We start from the raw sequence: 17290 nt of genomic DNA on the forward strand, positions 1-17290 counted from the left end.
CTTTTGGTCAATTTGATAAAAAAAAGAAAAGAAAAAAAAAATTGCCTATTTAGGAGATAGATAAGGACTTCACTTGTGAACATCAAATTAGATTGCAAAAGCTCTCGTTCTTGGTTTGATATAAAGTGATTTGTAGGACTTGACCTTGGTAATGTAGGCAATAGAATGTCTATCTTGCATAGGAACTGCTCGAATGGCAAAGCCCGAAGCATCAGTTTGAACGATAAAAGTTTTATTGAAATCTTGTATGCTCAGAACTGGAGCAGAACAAAAAACCTTCTTGAGCATGTCAAAAGCTGTCTGTGCTTCAGTAGACCATAAAAAGCGTTGATAATTCTTAAAATTTGAACTTGGGATCTAACTCTTTCAAGCCTTATAAGCACTACTTATGCCACAACTAGGACGCTTTCCAACAATAATAAACATGAAAGTCCTAAGAATCCTTGCTTTAAGGAGCTGGGAGTTGGCCAATTCATGACTACAGATAGTCAGATACTTTACAAGTTAAATGGATCTGTAGAAACCCCTTCAGAACATATAATGTGCCCCCAAATATTTGTCCTTAGAAGCTGCGAAAAAGCATTTGCTCCTTTTGACATGCAATGTATGAATTCTGAGCACTTCCAACAGCACTTGTGTTTGTGAAAGTGCTGTAAATTTTCTTCAAGGCTATATAGAGTAGTATGTTATACAAAAGGCAAGTGGTAACTTTCTTAAGTATGATCTAAATATATCATACTTGAAAGCATGGAAGGAAGAAGGAGCAGTGGTAACCCCAAAAGTCACTACCAAAAACTCGTGGTGCCCTTCACGATCGGTTCTTAAAGGTTGTCTTCTACAAATCATCCTTATGCATTCTTAATTCACAATTTGCTACATGTAAGCATAATCTTCACAATCCATCCTTCTTTCCCACTAAAACTACTGTAAGCATAATCAGTAAGGGCTGGAACTATGTTGTAGAATACCCTTGTCAAGCATTTCATGCACTAGTTTCTTAATAATATCTTTTCGCAAAGATGGATATCTATAGGGCCTTTTATTCACAGGTTTAGAATTTAGATCCTGATTGCAAGGGAACTCTATGGTTAAAACTAGGTCCAAAGGGTGGTAATTCAAAAGGTTCTCCAAACACAAGCATAAGAACTCAGCAATCTATCAATTTCAGCAGGTAGTTCATCTATTTCTACAGAAATAGAGAATAAGGCTGGTGTTTCCTTGACATGTGTTCTTCAGGATAACACACTTGCAGCAACGATAGTTGTCCTCCTTGTGAAATCATCTTCAAAAACTGTTTTTTTTTTTTATTTCACTTCATTTCATTGATGGAGGCTTGGTTCCTTATAGAATCTGACATATATGGTGAAAACAAATCTAATTCCCAGGCGAAAAGAATTGGATTGAGGGAAGAAGCAATAAAAGATCAAGAATCATCCAAAAGGAGTGATCTTTTTTTTTTAACCAAGTTGTGCCTTGGTTGAAATCCAATGACTAATTCCGTGAGATACTGAAATTCATTTAAGGAGTTGTTCTCTCCAAACAGATGTTTTTTCATTTGCATGACTCAGGGATCAAACTCATGACCATATGTTTAAGGGACAAAATTATCTATCAATCATTATCTATCAATCATATTACATCATGTTGGTAAAAAAGGAATAGATGTAGTTATTCACACACACTTACTTGTATTACCAATTTGTAAGTATTACCAAGTCTCAAGGTATAGTTCTTTACAATATTCATTTATATTAAGAGAGGATTGTAGCTCAAATAGTTATATATAGAGGCAAGGAGCTCTATTTACTTCTCTGTAAAGCTTTATTATATAAGAACTTTTAGAATGAAGGTATGAGAGTTACAAGAAAACACAAGTCTTGTTTTGAGTCTTGAATTCTTAATCGGAGAAAGATGTATTGCTGCCTTGCTGGTATTTTTTTTAGAATTGATGCTTTCGTATGCTACATGCTACCAAGGCATATCCAAGCCAGCATAAGTTTTTTGTCATGATTCCTTACTCATTATCCTTACATTTGAATCTTGTGAATATGACATTAGTGTATATTGATCTATTCATATTTTTATTCCAAATGGATGGTTCATGATCATTCAAGAGTAGAAGAATCTTATTATGGTTCGTTGACTTCACAAACAAATGGATGAGCTTGGTTTGGGATTTTGGAAGAGGATAAGTATCAAAAGGTATCCTAATGATGAGCTTGGTTTTGTAACACAAGAAGTTTTCTCTATGGATTATGTATAATTTATGAATTGTGAATATAGACACGAGCTTCGCGATTGCTTTAAGTGGTTTTCTTTTGTTTATCGCTTCCTCCAAATGGTACTCAATTCCTTTCCTTACTAACTACTATATGGTAAGAACATTCCAAAACAGTTCATATGAGACAATCATGTTTACTATATAAACTATTTTATTAAAAAAGAAAAAGTTTTGATGCTTTATCAGAACCAAAAATAATGAAGTTTCAGGAAGGAAAATTTTCTATTTTGGAACATCATGGGCTTTTCTTTTTCTCAAAACTTTGGAAATAAATAGAAAAAGAACATGTTCACATTTGATGGAAACTACTTTGTGATATGTGTATGAACTCGTAAAAGACGCATTATGAAGATTAATGGAAAAGATGATAACACATAAATTTTGAAGGTCTTATGAGCAACTTGGGAATCAAGTTTTTTTTTTTTTTTGTCACAAATTGGGAATCAAGTTTTGATTTAGTTTCTCTGTAATGCTTTATAATAAAATCGTAATTATAGCAATATTTATTTGAAAATATTAATTTAAAAATATTTACTCATTGTAAAATAACAATGGTATATTGTTAGTACTTGTGATATTATATTTAATATTTATTTTTATATATTTTTTTTGTAAATTATAAGTATTATTCACACTACACAAACAATCATATTCAAACCATGATAGGATAACTTTGTGACAAAAAAAATTTTTTAGTAGTTAAAGCATTTATATATATACCTAATGCTCAAATTTTAACTATTTTTTTCTTTGATATAAGCAACTAATGTGTATATTAATTTTCACTCAGCCATTTGATTGATATGCTCCTTGTTATATATGTTATCTTTAAAAATTAAATTTTGTCATCCGAATTAAGTAAATTTAAAAATATTTTTTATAATTGTTCATGTTAGAAAACATAATGAAAAACTCAAATAAGTTATCATATGTGTGATTTGACATATTCAAGGGAGGTCACACTTATTTATTGAGTGTGTCTTTTAGAAACCACTATATTGGACTCATAGGCCCAACACTCCTTCTGGCACCAAGCTTAAAAGGTGGGGATGTTTGGTTGGTTGGTGATGTATAATGTCCATAGCCCCGCAAATGTCAAGTTTAAAAGGTGTAACTACTTGCTCAATTGAGTAATTTATAATTGATCAATATATAACCCCTAAAGCATCAAGCCTAAATGGTGCAAGCACTTGTTCGATCAAAAGATTCATAATCTGTTGGCCTACAACCACCCAAGTGTCAAGCCTGATAGGTGCAAGCATTTGTTTGGTCAAACAATCCATTATTGGTTAGTTTATAGCCCCTCAAGTGATAAGCCTTTAGGCATAGACCCTGGCTTAGTCGAGTGATCCATATTTAGGCTTGTTAATTATCCCATGACTCTTCTCTTTATGTTTAGAGATTAATTGTTCGACTTTCACTATGAGTCTTTTTTAATGCTTAGATTTGGTTGATTGAATCTTGTCTCAAGCCTTATCTTCATGTCTAGGGAGTGGATTGGTTCACTCTCTCACAAGTCTTTCTTGATGGAGGTTGGTTGGTTAACTCTTTCTCGTAAGTCTTTTGTTAGTATATAGGGTTAGGAGTTAATTGGTCAATGATTTTTATTTTTTTTTTTGTATTTGGTAAGATGGTTGGTTGACTTTCTCATAAAGTATTTAAAATCGGTTATATATTACTACAATAAACTCAATATCAATCAAATGACATTAATTATTTTTTTAAAGTATTATGAAGCTTATATAATTTGAGGGTTTAAAAAATTTACTTATTTACTATTAAATTTATTGCGGTAGGCCATAAAGTTCATATCTTTTCTTTACTTTGGTGAAAAACCTTCAACAATTGTTTTTTTTTTTTTTCGAAAGGAAACCTTTAACAAGTTGATTATATAATTGATGTTCGTTAAAGTGTAAATTGATATGACAACTAGGCAATTTGAGTTTGAATCCAATGGTTATTTCCATGGGCAGGATCTATAAATCCCATTAAAGATTCACGTTAGTAAATGACAAATGGTTTCCACTTTCCAGGTGGATTTTTCTTTGGGTTGTAAAGTTTACTTTTCCACCGTATAAAAGGAAAATTATCTCTAATTGGTAACTATTGCTTTAAAAATATACTGTAAAAGCATTCATTCACTATTCGTTAATATAATTATAAAGTGAATACGAAATACTTTATATGCATGATCTCAATATAATAATATGTTATTTTCACTTTTTTTTACATTTTTTTATTTAAAATTACCTAAGAATACTCATTCCTTTGATATAATTAATAATTAAAAATAGCACCGCACACCATTTTCAACCAACGACCATATCATATGATGACTTACGCCTTAATGTCAACATGTTAAATTACATGGAACATAGTTCTTTTAACAAAACATCTTACTATTTCTTAAAAAATAAAGACATCTTACTATTAGTTTAGTAGCACATTTTAAGTTGAGCTTGATGTAATTGAATCAATGTTGGAAAGAAATGTGATTAGACGGATAAACTGATAATTACTTAATAACTTTTTTTAAAAGGTATTTGGCTTATCAAAGTGGATCATTTACACAGAATTTACACTTGCACATTATATGTATTATTTTTACAATGCTGCAATGATTACACATATATACGGGCTTAAATAAGTTTTTGAGTCAATTATTCCCAATTACAGAAGTGATTCGATTCATGTCTGAATCAAGCTATGACTATAGCTTTTTGTATAGATAGTAGCTTGATAATTCAAATAAAAATTATTTTATACGTTGTGTTCTAATGTGTATGATTTTTTTTACAGAAAATATTATCACTTTATCATTAATTATTAAAATCCGACTAACTTCAATAACTTAATCGTTATTCGTGACCTGGCCATCAAAGGTCTTCTAATTTTATAGTTCAATTATTATTTTTTTCACATGAACTGCCACCTATTAGTTTTTTTTTGTCCATTGAACATTGAAATAAGTATACAATATATGTTTTTTTTTTATCTATGTAAAGGGCGGAAGACCAAAAACATAACAGAAGCTATACAATTATCCTAGCTAGTATCAATACACCCATGAAACCTTTCTTAAACATAGGAATAAAGGAGAAGTTGACCAAAAGCAAAAATAAATAAATAAATGAATGAATAAATAAATAAATAAAACAGGGAAGGTTGATCCAACTCGTCGACAGCAAGGCTACTACTACATTATGTAAATTGGTCAAATGATGAACACATTTGTTGGCTTTCCTACATGAATAAGACACAGTCACATTCCATTCTTGTCACAACACAAATGGTCCATGATCTCTCCTTAACCAGAATGTGGTAGTGATCCACTGATCCCCAGCTGAGCTTTCAAAAATTAATTAAGAGTTTGATCGAGATAATTAGATTTTTTGTTTTTAAAAAATATAAATTCCAAAGTATATGACTATAATAGAGTCCAATTTGTTTTACTTAATTTAGAAATACTTTTAGTTCAACTTTTTAAACTAAAAAATAATTTTGATTTCTAAATTTTGGTTGTAAAAATAAATAATTTAATTTCTCTATCTTATTTTTAAAAGATCAATAACAATTATCATGATCATTAATGGTGTAATTGTTGTTACTAAAGCTAACCATCACTTACAACTATCAAGTCATCAGTATAGTTATCATCACCACCAATCTTTGTTAGTATGACAATCAATATTTTAGTTATCATTCTAATTATTATCATTATTAACATTATTACTGTTATAATTATTCATCATTATCGTGTCTCTTTGTCACTATTAAACTAATAATGCCACCATATTTCTATTTTTTATTGTTACATATTATTGTTATTATTGTCTCATTACTCTTATCCTTATTGCCACACATCAACAAGTGAGCTTGAATTAAAGTAAGAAGTATTTAAATTTAAGATTTGAAATTAAAAAATAAAAAATACAAAAAGTAATATTAAAAAATTATATTAAATTTTGATCGATTCAAAATTAAGTATGCAGTTTTTTTTACTATTTTTTTTCAAGTTAAGTATGCTAGATTCATTTAAAATAATAAATTTCTTTCCTAACCTTTTTTTATTTATAAGACATTAATTTGAAATTTTAGTTGAAACTAGACTAAGTTCTTGCCAAGTAAACTTATTTATTGGTAGTTTATTTTTTGGTATAGACCTAAATGCATTGAAAGAAATTATTTTTAAGTTAAACAGAATCACTATGAATAATGAGAAAACTTTTTTTTTTGAAATATTTAATGTAGTTGTATATTTAAGATTCAAATATTCAAGATTATTTATTGGTAGTTTTTTATATTCATAAGTTGTCTATTAACGGTAGGATAATTAGTAGGATTGTTTAAATAATATTAGTGAATTATTCTAAATCGTGAACTAAATTGAACTGAAAGTTAAAAATCAGGCAATTTTTAGCTGTTTAAAGAAACAAGCTACGGGGAACCGAACCAAAGAAATAGTTTGGATAATTAGGGCGACCTGTTTTCTACTTTGGTTTAGTTTGAGGAGAATTGTTTCCAATTTGGTTTTGTTGGATTTGTTTTGTACTGAACTAAATTATGATAAATGTTTTTTAAAGAATTTAAATTTATAATAATTAAATTATTTTCTATACATATATAAATTATATTTTAGATTTATAATTAATGATTTAAATGTGATATTTTTAAAAAATTAAAATGATAAGGAATTAAGAAGATCAAGTATAAAAGACAGTACCAAAAAAAGATCAAGTATAAAGATAATAGATTGGGACAGTTGAGTGAGTTTTTTTTTTTTTTACGAAAGTAATGTGTGAAATCAATAAAAATATTGACAATGGTAGAGAATAAAAGTTTGACTTTTATTTTGATTTATAATTTATAATAAAAGAGTAAATTTTGGAGAAAAAACTATATCATATACATATTTCATATAATTTGTATAAATACATTTTTATCATAATTTCCATCTCTTTACGCGTCTAGCGATGATAAGGATACAAAGAGAAGATCACAGACATGGACAAACACACCCACAAAACCAATCCTTAACTTGACAATGCACTAAAACAAAATCAAAATAAAAAACACACATCATATACCATCATTTTTGTAGCTTTTCCAAAACCATTGAAGCTGCAAACCGAACCAAACCTCGATCAAAAAGAACATCAGCACATGCCCCTTTAGCTTTCTTTGTTTCTTCTTTCCTTCTCATCATGCACCAAAAAATCCTCGATTAAAAAGAGACACATATAAAAAAAAAACAAAAAAGAAGAGAAAAGTGGTTCATTGATTCATAAGCACTGTGTGGTACTCTTTATTTTATTTTTTATTAATAAATATTAATTATTAGTTTATTCTTTTTTTAATAAAAAAAATTTAAACATATGATATTTTTTTCTTCTCTTCTCTTTTTAACCATTAAATAAGTCATATAATATAATATGTGCTATTATTGAAAGTATCACATTACATTTACATACATGAATCTCCCCACATCCTTTTATTTCCTCACGCAGTTCACCTCCACTGACTCCATCCAAATGCAGCCCTAAAAAAGGATAACAAATTATTGGATATCTCTGGCTGTTTATAGTTTCGATCCTTTTTTATATATAAATTGAAAATGAAAATTTGCATTATATTTAATGTAAGAACTAGCTGATACCATAAAAAACATGTCTGATTTTTAGTTAAGAAGCTCTCGACATATTTACAAAGTAAAACTGGAAAAAAAAAGTTGTTTGATTTTTAATTGAATCCAAATATAAACTAAAATTTACCTTAACTTTCTCTTAAAACTTAGTTTAAGATGGAAAAAATGCTTTCACAGACTCAATTTATAAAATAAAATTTATTCAAATTTAAGTTTACAACTTTAATATAAGCACACACAAACAAGTGATGATACTTAATTATACGATAATTTTTCTATCAATTAAGATTGGTCTGGTGAAATTGAAGAACCACCTTATCCTAATCTCAAAACTCAGTTTAAAATGCAACTTTAATATAAAGTATAAACGTACACAAACATGAAATGATCCTTAATTATATAATGTTTTTTCTTTTTTATTTGAGGATTGGATCTAATAAAAGGACTAATCTATAGTAATGTAGTAAACAAAGGTTTACTTGTATAAAAGTAAATAAAGGGTTTAAATCTCTAATAAAAAAAGTATGTTCACATTTAAGATTAAGTATGTCGATTAATTAAAGTGGGTTCGATTAGAAATCCTCAAAACATAAATTACCTAAACTTTTTTCTTTTGCCATATCGGAGAAGAGTTGTTTCGTGCAGAAAACACATGTGAATGATGTGAAAAAAAAAAAAAAAACGGTGCCTGAAACAATTATTTCCATAAAAAGGAACACAAGTGAAAAAAGCTAGAATAATTTGTGCAGAACAAGAGACTGAGAGTGAGAGTGACGTGAGGCAGAAAAAAAATATATAGAAAGAGAAAGAGGGAGACAGCAATAATAGACATATAGGCATTAGAGTGCCCACAGACAATAACCCTTTATAAAAAAAAAAAAAATCTCGGTCTGTTTTTTTTCTCTTCTTTTTCTCTCTCTCTCTCACAAATTTCTTTCCCTTTTGTTCACTCAAAAGAGCAGAAAGGGACAAGATCCCGGAAAGGCGTGCCAGCGTCAGAGAGACTCATCAGTTCTCACTCGTACGGCGCTTTTGCTTTGCTTTGCTTCATTTCTTTCATCGTCATCATAAAGTTCGTTCCTTTCTCAGTTTTCACCCATACCCAGATGAGTAACAGCACCATCTCGGATCTGTGTCCCTCCTTTGAGTGAAAAAGGTTCAATCTTTGGTCTCTGGGGCTGTTGGGGTTCCGTCATTGAAGAAGAAGAAGAAGAAGGGTATTATTGTTCTTATAATCATGTACCCGAGGCTCATACACCCCCACGATGGGATTGTGACGCAGGATGAGTTGCAGGGTGGTGCTGCTTCCAACCTCTCTCACGCTCACAAGGGTGACCCTTGTCTCGTTTTAACGGCTGATCCCAAGCCTCGTCTTCGTTGGACTCAGGACTTGCATGAACGCTTCGTTGATGCGGTCACGCAGCTTGGTGGAGCTAGTAGTGAGTTTCTTTTAACTATTTTACTTTGTCAAAGTTGAAGCTTTTCTTTAAGTTAATCAAGTTGGATTTTGTTTTTATGCCACGTGCACAATTTTGTTGTTTTTGTTTTGGATGAAATTGGCAGAGTATTTGTGTTGGCTGTGTGTGATGCTTTCCTGTTTTTGTTTGAAATGAGACAGCTTTGCCTTTGGGGGACCTTTTTTTAACTGTTTTGAGTTCATTAATTAGGTGTTGTGGACTTTGTTTATGGTTATACATCTATACACCTATTCTCGGTTGTAATAATTGGAATTGGAAGTGTTTTTGTTTATCTTAAGAGTAATTGGTTTTGCTAAGGGTGAATGTAGTGTGTGGCAAGTGAATTTTGTTGTAACAATGTAGGCGGAGAGTGATTTCATGAGAGCAGATTAGTGGTAACAATTTGTTAGTTTGTTTGACTGGTTAACTTGAGAACATTTTGTTTGAATGGACTTGTCAATCAGTGGGTTCTGAGTTTGACTTTGACCACAAAGTATAAAATTTATTGGAGTTTAGTTCTTCGGTAAATTTCTGCATCTTGCCCTTCATTTGTTGATGTGCTGAATCTTCTCATCATTGACTTGGTAGCTTTAAGCATTTATTTGGAACCAATGAAACATGTTTAAAGTATTTGAAGGGTGGGTTGAGTTGAAATTCATCACGCGGGAGCATGCGGTGGTGGAGCTGCCTGCACTTTTGGATGCTTTGTTGAATGATACAAAAGGAGGGAGGGATGCTTTCTAAAAGTAACAGGCCAAGTTATGATTAAATGTAGCCATTTGCTGTAAATGATGGCTGAAATATATGTGCTCAGTACTTATCTGATATGATAGACTTTTATTTTTCTCTGTTTTTTCTTGATATTAAGAAGTAGAAGCTCATTGAGTTTTTGAGATCATAAAGTTTAGAAGGAAACATTTTGGTGTACTTCTATAGAAAAGGTATTAGTGTGGTGAAGTCGGCATATTGATGAATTTATGTACCAAACACAGCTTTGAAGCTGTTTTGGTGTTTAGATCTTGTACTTTGTGTTTATTACCTTAATTTTCATCATACTATTTAGCTGCCACCATTTAGTTATGTAGCCTTTTGAATGGGATAAAACATTATGATATATATTTTTATCCATTAGTGTGGAGGTTATCAAGCTAAAGGGAAAATTTTATCGGACTGCGGTAAGACCGGCGATTTTGTACGGAACAGAATGTTGGGCGGTCAAGAGCCAACATGAGACTAAAGTAGGTGTAGCGGAGATGAGGATGTTGCGGTGGATGTGTGATAAGACTCAACAACAATAACAACAACAACGCCTTATCCCACTAGGTGGGGTCGGCTACATAGATCAACTTCCGCCATAATGTTCTATCAAGTACCATACTTCTATCCAAATCATTAAGTTCGAGATCCTTTTTGATAACCTCTCTTATAGTCTTTTTGGGTCTTCCTCTACCTCGAATTGTTTGCCTTCTCTCCATCTGGTCTACTCTCCTCACTATAGAGTCTACCGGTCTTCTCTCTACATGCCCAAACCACCTAAGTCTATTTTCCACCATCTTCTCTACAATAGGCGCTACTCCAACCCTCTCTCTAATAGTTTCGTTTCTAATTTTATCCTGTCGAGTCTTACCACACAGTGTGATAAGACTCGACAGGATAAAATTAGAAACGGAGCTATTAGAGAGAGGGTTGGAGTAGCGCCTATTGTAGAGAAGATGGTGGAAAATAGACTTAGGTGGTTTGGGCATGTAGAGAGAAGACCGGTAGACTCTGTAGTGAGGAGAGTAGACCAGATGGAGAGAAGGCAAACAATTCGAGGCAGAGGAAGAACCAAAAAGACTATAAGAGAGGTTATCAAAAAGGATCTCGAACTTAATGATTTGGATAGAAGTATGGTACTTGATAGAACATTATGGCGGAAGTTGATCCATGTAGCCGACCCCACCTAGTGGGATAAGGCGTTGTTGTTGTGGAGGTTATCATTCCTGCTCTTAACCTTGCCCCTTTGCCCTTTATTGGGAAAAACTTAAGTCTCACATCGGCTAGAGATAGTATCAAGATAGAATATATAAGTGGGGGCAACCCTCACCCTATGAATTAGTTTTTGAAGTTGAGTTAGGCCTAAACCCACATTCTAAGATGGTATCAGAGTTTATTCTAGATCCATTAAAAGGGTCACCCACCATGTTATCCACGCACCAAGTCCATGCATTGGGTGTGAGGGGTTTATATTGGGAAAAAACAAGTCTCTCATTGGTTAGAGATAGTGCCAAGATAGAGTAATAATAAGTGGGGGCAACTGTCACTCTATGGAGCTAGCTTTTGGGATTGAGTTAGGTCCAAACCCACATTCTAAGACCCTTTTACATGATGGAATCACATTGTAAGATCAAATTAATTTTCGTTTTTGAAAAAGTTTGGGTTTTGGAACAAAGTTGAACTGTCTTATACATAATACTTCATGAATAAGTGACAGAGAAGACATTTGGCTGTTAATACTTGTCACAACCTTGTTGAACTTTCTATTGCCAAAGAAAAGTGGTTTGAAAGGTGATGATCTTATATAGATGTGGCACTAGCATCTACTTTATATGTAAGAGTTGAAGGGAAATGCAGCTCCCATTTGGGCTTGATTTTGGAGTTTTAAGAGAAGTTATCAAAAGAAATGAATGTAATTGTAAAATAAATTGAATTTAAGTGTTGGGTTGTGTTTTGGCTATTGTAAAGTATAGTACTCAGTTTTGAAATAATTGAAGGGATATAGTTGAAAATTCCTAGGTATTACTTCTTAAAATTGATAATATAATATTAAATGTAGAGATTTTTTACCGGGTTGTTAATTCCTGCTGTAATGGCCACTACAGTGGCAGAGCAGAGCTGAATGATTCTTTGCTGCTCCTGAATACTTTTGGTGGAGTGTGTCACTGTTGTGTCTCAGAGAGCTGAGAATTTTGGGGTTGGCCACCATGTTCCATTAAATACTTTGATTAAACTGCCATGAATATTGACAATAATGAGGTCATGTTTCCAACAGACGGTGAAAATTATGTAGATCCAACATGATTTTGCTAAAAGTTGTCAGACGCATTAGCGTGGTTCCCCAATCCCAATTCACATTATATGGCACATATGTGATTCTAGAATGGTGAAAATTTAATATAAACATTCTTGTAGACTGCTATTTAGAAAACAAAATGAGAAAAGGCAAGATGCTAATTTTTTTTTCTCCCTTCCCGGCAGGATTATATTATTATTTTATTTATGAGTGATTAAATATATTTTCTTATTTGAACGGAAGACAGATTGAGAGATTTATAATATTTGATGTATTCAGACTCATTTAGTGCTATTTACTGCTATAAGATTCTGACATCTTTCTAATTTTGGCTGTAAACATACTAAATTGTTTAACTGAGTTGTAACTGCAAAGACAGATTTGCAATTATGAGTATAGTAGGTTCAACTTGTATCTAGAATTGGCATACTTATTATACCATGTAGGATTATGAATGAATGCATTGGAGAGAAAGTTGGGGTAGCATGTACTGTAGAAAATGGTAGAACATTGTCTTGGGTGATTTGTGTATGTGTGGAGAACACCTGTAGATGCCCCTATAAAGAGAGTAAATAAGATGGAGGGTATCCTTGTCACTAGAGATAGAGAGAGACTAAGAAAAGTTATACGCAAAATCATTCAAAAGAATTTAGCGGTCAATGGTTTGTCAAAATTATTAAAACATGTCATTGTTTGATCAATGTAGCTGATCCAACCTAGTGGGAAAGGCTTGGTTGTTGTTATGCCATGTAGGGTTTAAAAGGGTAGTGTGTGACTCCGGTATACTATACTACATCAGTACATCCTCAACCCAAACCACATGCTGCTGTTCTCTTTTGATAATTATAACTAAGCAAGATACTTTTCCATGAACTCATAAGCTGTCTAAGTTGAAACTATTTTGGCTCGATATATTTAGCCTTCTATGTAAGCTGAGGTTTACGTTGATACTAGCAGACTTGCTTGCAAAGTAGTTAATAAAGCCTGATTTCCTTTTCTTATCCTGAAATCTTCATGTGTAAATTATCATCAGCATCACTTTCTGACTAGGTTCTGGATGTTATCTGCAGAAGCTACACCAAAAGCAATCATGCGGACTATGAATGTCAAGGGTTTGACTCTGTTTCATTTGAAGAGTCATCTTCAGGTCTCTTTAATTCTTTTAATAATACTCTGCCCTATTTTCAGCTTTGCAACAAAAGTGAAACCTTTCTTTCTGCATTGCAGAAATACAGGCTTGGTAAGCAATCTGGGAAAGATGTGGGCGAAGGATGCAAAGATGGTATGATTGTTATTCCCCTCTGTGGATCAATTACGTTCCCGTCCGTCATCTTAGTTTGCTCTGTCCAATGTGTTCTGTAGTGTCTTTCACTTTTCCCTTTCCACAGAGCAGGGTCCACCTAGAATTTTAATCCATACGAAGTATGAATCAATGCCATAATCATATATTACCAACTTTAGGTTATATTTTTTATACAGATTACCGAGGAACTGTCCGTGCAGAATTACAATTTTGGAGAAAATTTTATGGACATATTTGAAATTAGGGAGAAAATTAGCCTAATTTTGGATAACCAAATTCATTTATGGTTAACATATTGGACCGGTTTATTTAAATTTATTTGGTAAAAAAAGCACTTATTTTAATAAAATAAGCAGTTTTCTGTTATTTTAGTGTTTGTCTAATATGGTTCTGCTTAAAAAAAGTAGTTTTCTTCTTATTTTAAGAAGCAATCCTATCTGCTTCTTAGAAAAACGCTTATATGAAAAGTGCTTATTTTAAAGTTGATTTTTTAAAATTTAAACAAACTCACCCATTAACTACTCTTTGAATTTGAACATTGATTATCAATTATTTTTTCTTGGCAAATAACTTCGTAAATTTGAAAAAAGTTTCCAGAACTTCAGTAATTCCAACTAAGCTTTTACGTATAACCTTGGCTTCAACTGACTTTTGTGGAAGGAATATCAGGTTCATATCTTTTAGAAAGCCCTGGTGCTGATAACACTTCTCCAAAGTTGCCAACTCCTGATACAAATGAGTAAGAATTTGCATTAATTCATAAAAAAAGAATTTCTTCTTCTGGCAGATGTCTCAATGGATTTGAATTACCAAATTGAGTGAGTGATTAATTTTATGCCTAGGGGTTATGAAATCAAGGAGGCATTGAGAGCACAGATGGAAGTGCAAAGTAAATTACATTTGCAAGTGGAGGTAAATTTCATTTTCCTAGTGCAAGTTGTGTATCCACTATGGCTTAGCACAGTTTTTGCCTAATTTGTAATTTAGTGGTGTCATACATTTGCATATCGAGTCTAATTGAAGCAAGTTGGTGCTTGCTAACTGTTCTTCAAAAAAAAATATCATCACACTGCAGGCGGAAAAGCACTTGCAGATTCGCCAGGATGCAGAGAGGAGATACATGGCGATGCTCGAAAGAGCTTGCAAGATGCTGGCTGATCAATTTATCAGTGCTACAGTTATAGACACAGACAGCCAAAAGTTCCAAGGAATTGGAAGCAAAGCACCTAGAGGTACCTTGGTTGATCCTCTTGGTTTTTACTCCTTGCCATCCACTGAGGTAGCCGGAGTGAATGTCCCGGAAGAAGAAATACTGCCAAGTCTCCCACCCCAAAGGGCCGATTGTTCAACCGAAAGTTGTTTAACCTCGCATGAGAGCTCTGGAGGATTGGCTTTAGAAGGATCTCCAGGCGAGGGAAAAAGGAGGATGCTAGGCATGGACTCTATGGCAGCACCTTTGATCTGGAGTGAAGCTAAGATGAGAACTCAAGCCATCAATGTAGCTCAAGGTAATCATCCTCAAGGAATAACTAGGTATGGCATGTAGGGATGGAAGGTCTTCTTGATGGTTCATCCCCTCATAATATATAAACCTTTGAGCTTCATGCATTCCCTTTTTTTATGGGTACTTGAACTCTTCATGTCTTGTAAGTTAGTGAGACATAGGTGGAATCAATTTTACCCCTTTGTAAATTCAATCTACTCTGTGGCTTTAAACATCGCAAAAAACTAGCTTTGACTATACACAAAATTGTGTGCTTTGGTGACTTATATGGATTCCTTATTGCTCATTGCATCATGCTGAATAAAGAAGATGGAGAGTCATTAGTAAACTCTTTGAACTCTTTTCAGAAGCGTTGAACTTGCAAAAGCCATGTTGTAGAATCCTGCCACCTACTTTTCTTTCAGCAATTATTTAAACCATGAATAGTTGAGTCATTAAAGAATAAAGATAGGAGATCCAATGAATAAGAAGAAGAAAATTTTCTAACTGGTTTGACTTAAAAATCCATGCCTCTCCTCTCCCTGAACAAAACATGTTTCACCGAATCACATGTTTTAGGTGTGAAACATTGAATAGTGGATGCGTCTGTCCATGTTTTTAAAGTAGTGGGTTTTGCCCTCCTATGTGACGTTTTACTGTATTTGATAATTTTATGTGCTTTTTAATGTGGCTTTAGCACCAAAATAATATATTATATTGCACATGTTGGGGGCATAATCTCGGCCTGTTAGTCAAATGAAATGAAAATTGCAGCTCAAATTGCAATTGTAGAATATGCCATTGGTTGTGTGATGCAAGTGGCAGGTGGAATATGACAAGTGTTCAAATTCTGTTGTTTCTTATAAAAGAAAAAAAGAAAAGTTGATTATCTCATAGTGATGCTAACTGCTGTGTGCTTTGTACAACATCGTTTCTCAGGAATGAGAGCTTATTACATGGACGGCCATAGTGGAGAAAGGAATTCTTCACATAATACTATTAGTAATTTTCTTTTTTCCTTATAGTTTCAAAAGTTACTTTAAATTCCAATTAATTTGAATTAAATTGGATAAATTCACCCAAAGAAGAAAAGTTATTTCAGCTTATTTTTCGGTACACAAGATTAGATTTGAAATCAAGGCTTTTAGAGGAAATTACCTTTTTTTATTACTTAGTCTGTATTTGGTAACACATTTTAATTAATTTTTATCTTTTTTTAAAAATTTAAAAACTTGTTTAATTATTCAATAAACAAGTTTTTTTTAATATTTTTTAATATTTTTTTGAAATGTTTTTGAAGTAGTGTTTTTTAAAATTCTAATTTTTAGCTTTTTATATATTTTTTCTTTTTTATCCTTTATCAATTTTTTTTATCTTTTTTAAATAATTCATAATTTTATTGTTTTTTTATAGTTTTAACTATTTTAACCGTTAATTTTATTAAAACACTTACAATTTAATAAGTTAATTTTTAAATTTTTAATTTTCAGTTAGTTTTTCTATTAGTTTTATTTTTTCTATTAGTTTTATTGAACATAATTTTAGACAAAAAGGCAATATTGGGGTTGTATGGAAGACTTCTAAAGATAATTGTTTTTTGTTTTATCACCTAGGCTAAAAGGCATTATTGGTAATATATGATTAATACTGTGGCAATATAAAACTGCTATGAACAAATAAACACATAGTTGCTTCTGTCAAAAAAACAAAAAACATATTAGTGAGACACGTGGAGGGCTATTATTCATTTGGAAAGATTAGGTATAGCTTGATAGTTGATATCATCAATGAATGGCCTGCGACCTTCTCAACGACTCCACCTCATTCATCTTTCCCATTGGCACCACCTCCCTTTCACGGTCCAAGTGGAATTCCATTTACAACAATGACATATTTCTTCCTGTATCCAATATAAATAATTTTTTATTTTAAATATAAATAAATTTTAATTATTTATGTATTATTTAATGAATCTTTCTTCAAAATATTAAAGACTATTTTATATGTTTGATATCAAATTTTAATGAATGATAATTTTTAAATTAGAAATAACATAATTTAATAAAATTA

The 17290-nt window shown here is 32.0% G+C and overlaps 1 protein-coding gene across 1 annotated transcript; it reads left to right on the plus strand.

Annotated features, from left to right (window-relative positions):
- The first annotated feature begins 8789 nt into the window (after positions 1 to 8789).
- LOC114367096 (protein PHR1-LIKE 2-like) lies at positions 8790 to 15581 on the plus strand. Its single transcript, XM_028324199.1, has 6 exons — positions 8790 to 9364; positions 13505 to 13581; positions 13662 to 13716; positions 14407 to 14476; positions 14580 to 14649; positions 14813 to 15581. The coding sequence occupies exons 1-6, from the start codon at positions 9163 to 9165 to the stop codon at positions 15281 to 15283; spliced, it is 945 nt and encodes a 314-aa protein (XP_028180000.1). The 5' UTR covers positions 8790 to 9162; the 3' UTR covers positions 15284 to 15581.
- The last annotated feature ends 1709 nt before the right edge of the window (positions 15582 to 17290 follow it).

Source organism: Glycine soja, chromosome 9 (genome assembly GCF_004193775.1).
Source record: "Glycine soja cultivar W05 chromosome 9, ASM419377v2, whole genome shotgun sequence".
NCBI lineage: Eukaryota > Viridiplantae > Streptophyta > Magnoliopsida > Fabales > Fabaceae > Glycine > Glycine soja.

What these genes read in the sequence shown, in the direction of transcription:
- LOC114367096 (XM_028324199.1), top strand. Translation starts at nt 9,163, where the DNA reads ATGTACCCGAGGCTCATACACCCCCACGATGGGATTGTGACGCAGGAT. An exon ending in CCAACTCCTGATACAAATGA is followed by an intron (nt 14,477 to 14,579) that starts GTAAGAATTTGC and finishes TTTTATGCCTAG; the next exon opens with GGGTTATGAAATCAAGGAGG. An exon ending in AATTACATTTGCAAGTGGAG is followed by an intron (nt 14,650 to 14,812) that starts GTAAATTTCATT and finishes ATCACACTGCAG; the next exon opens with GCGGAAAAGCACTTGCAGAT.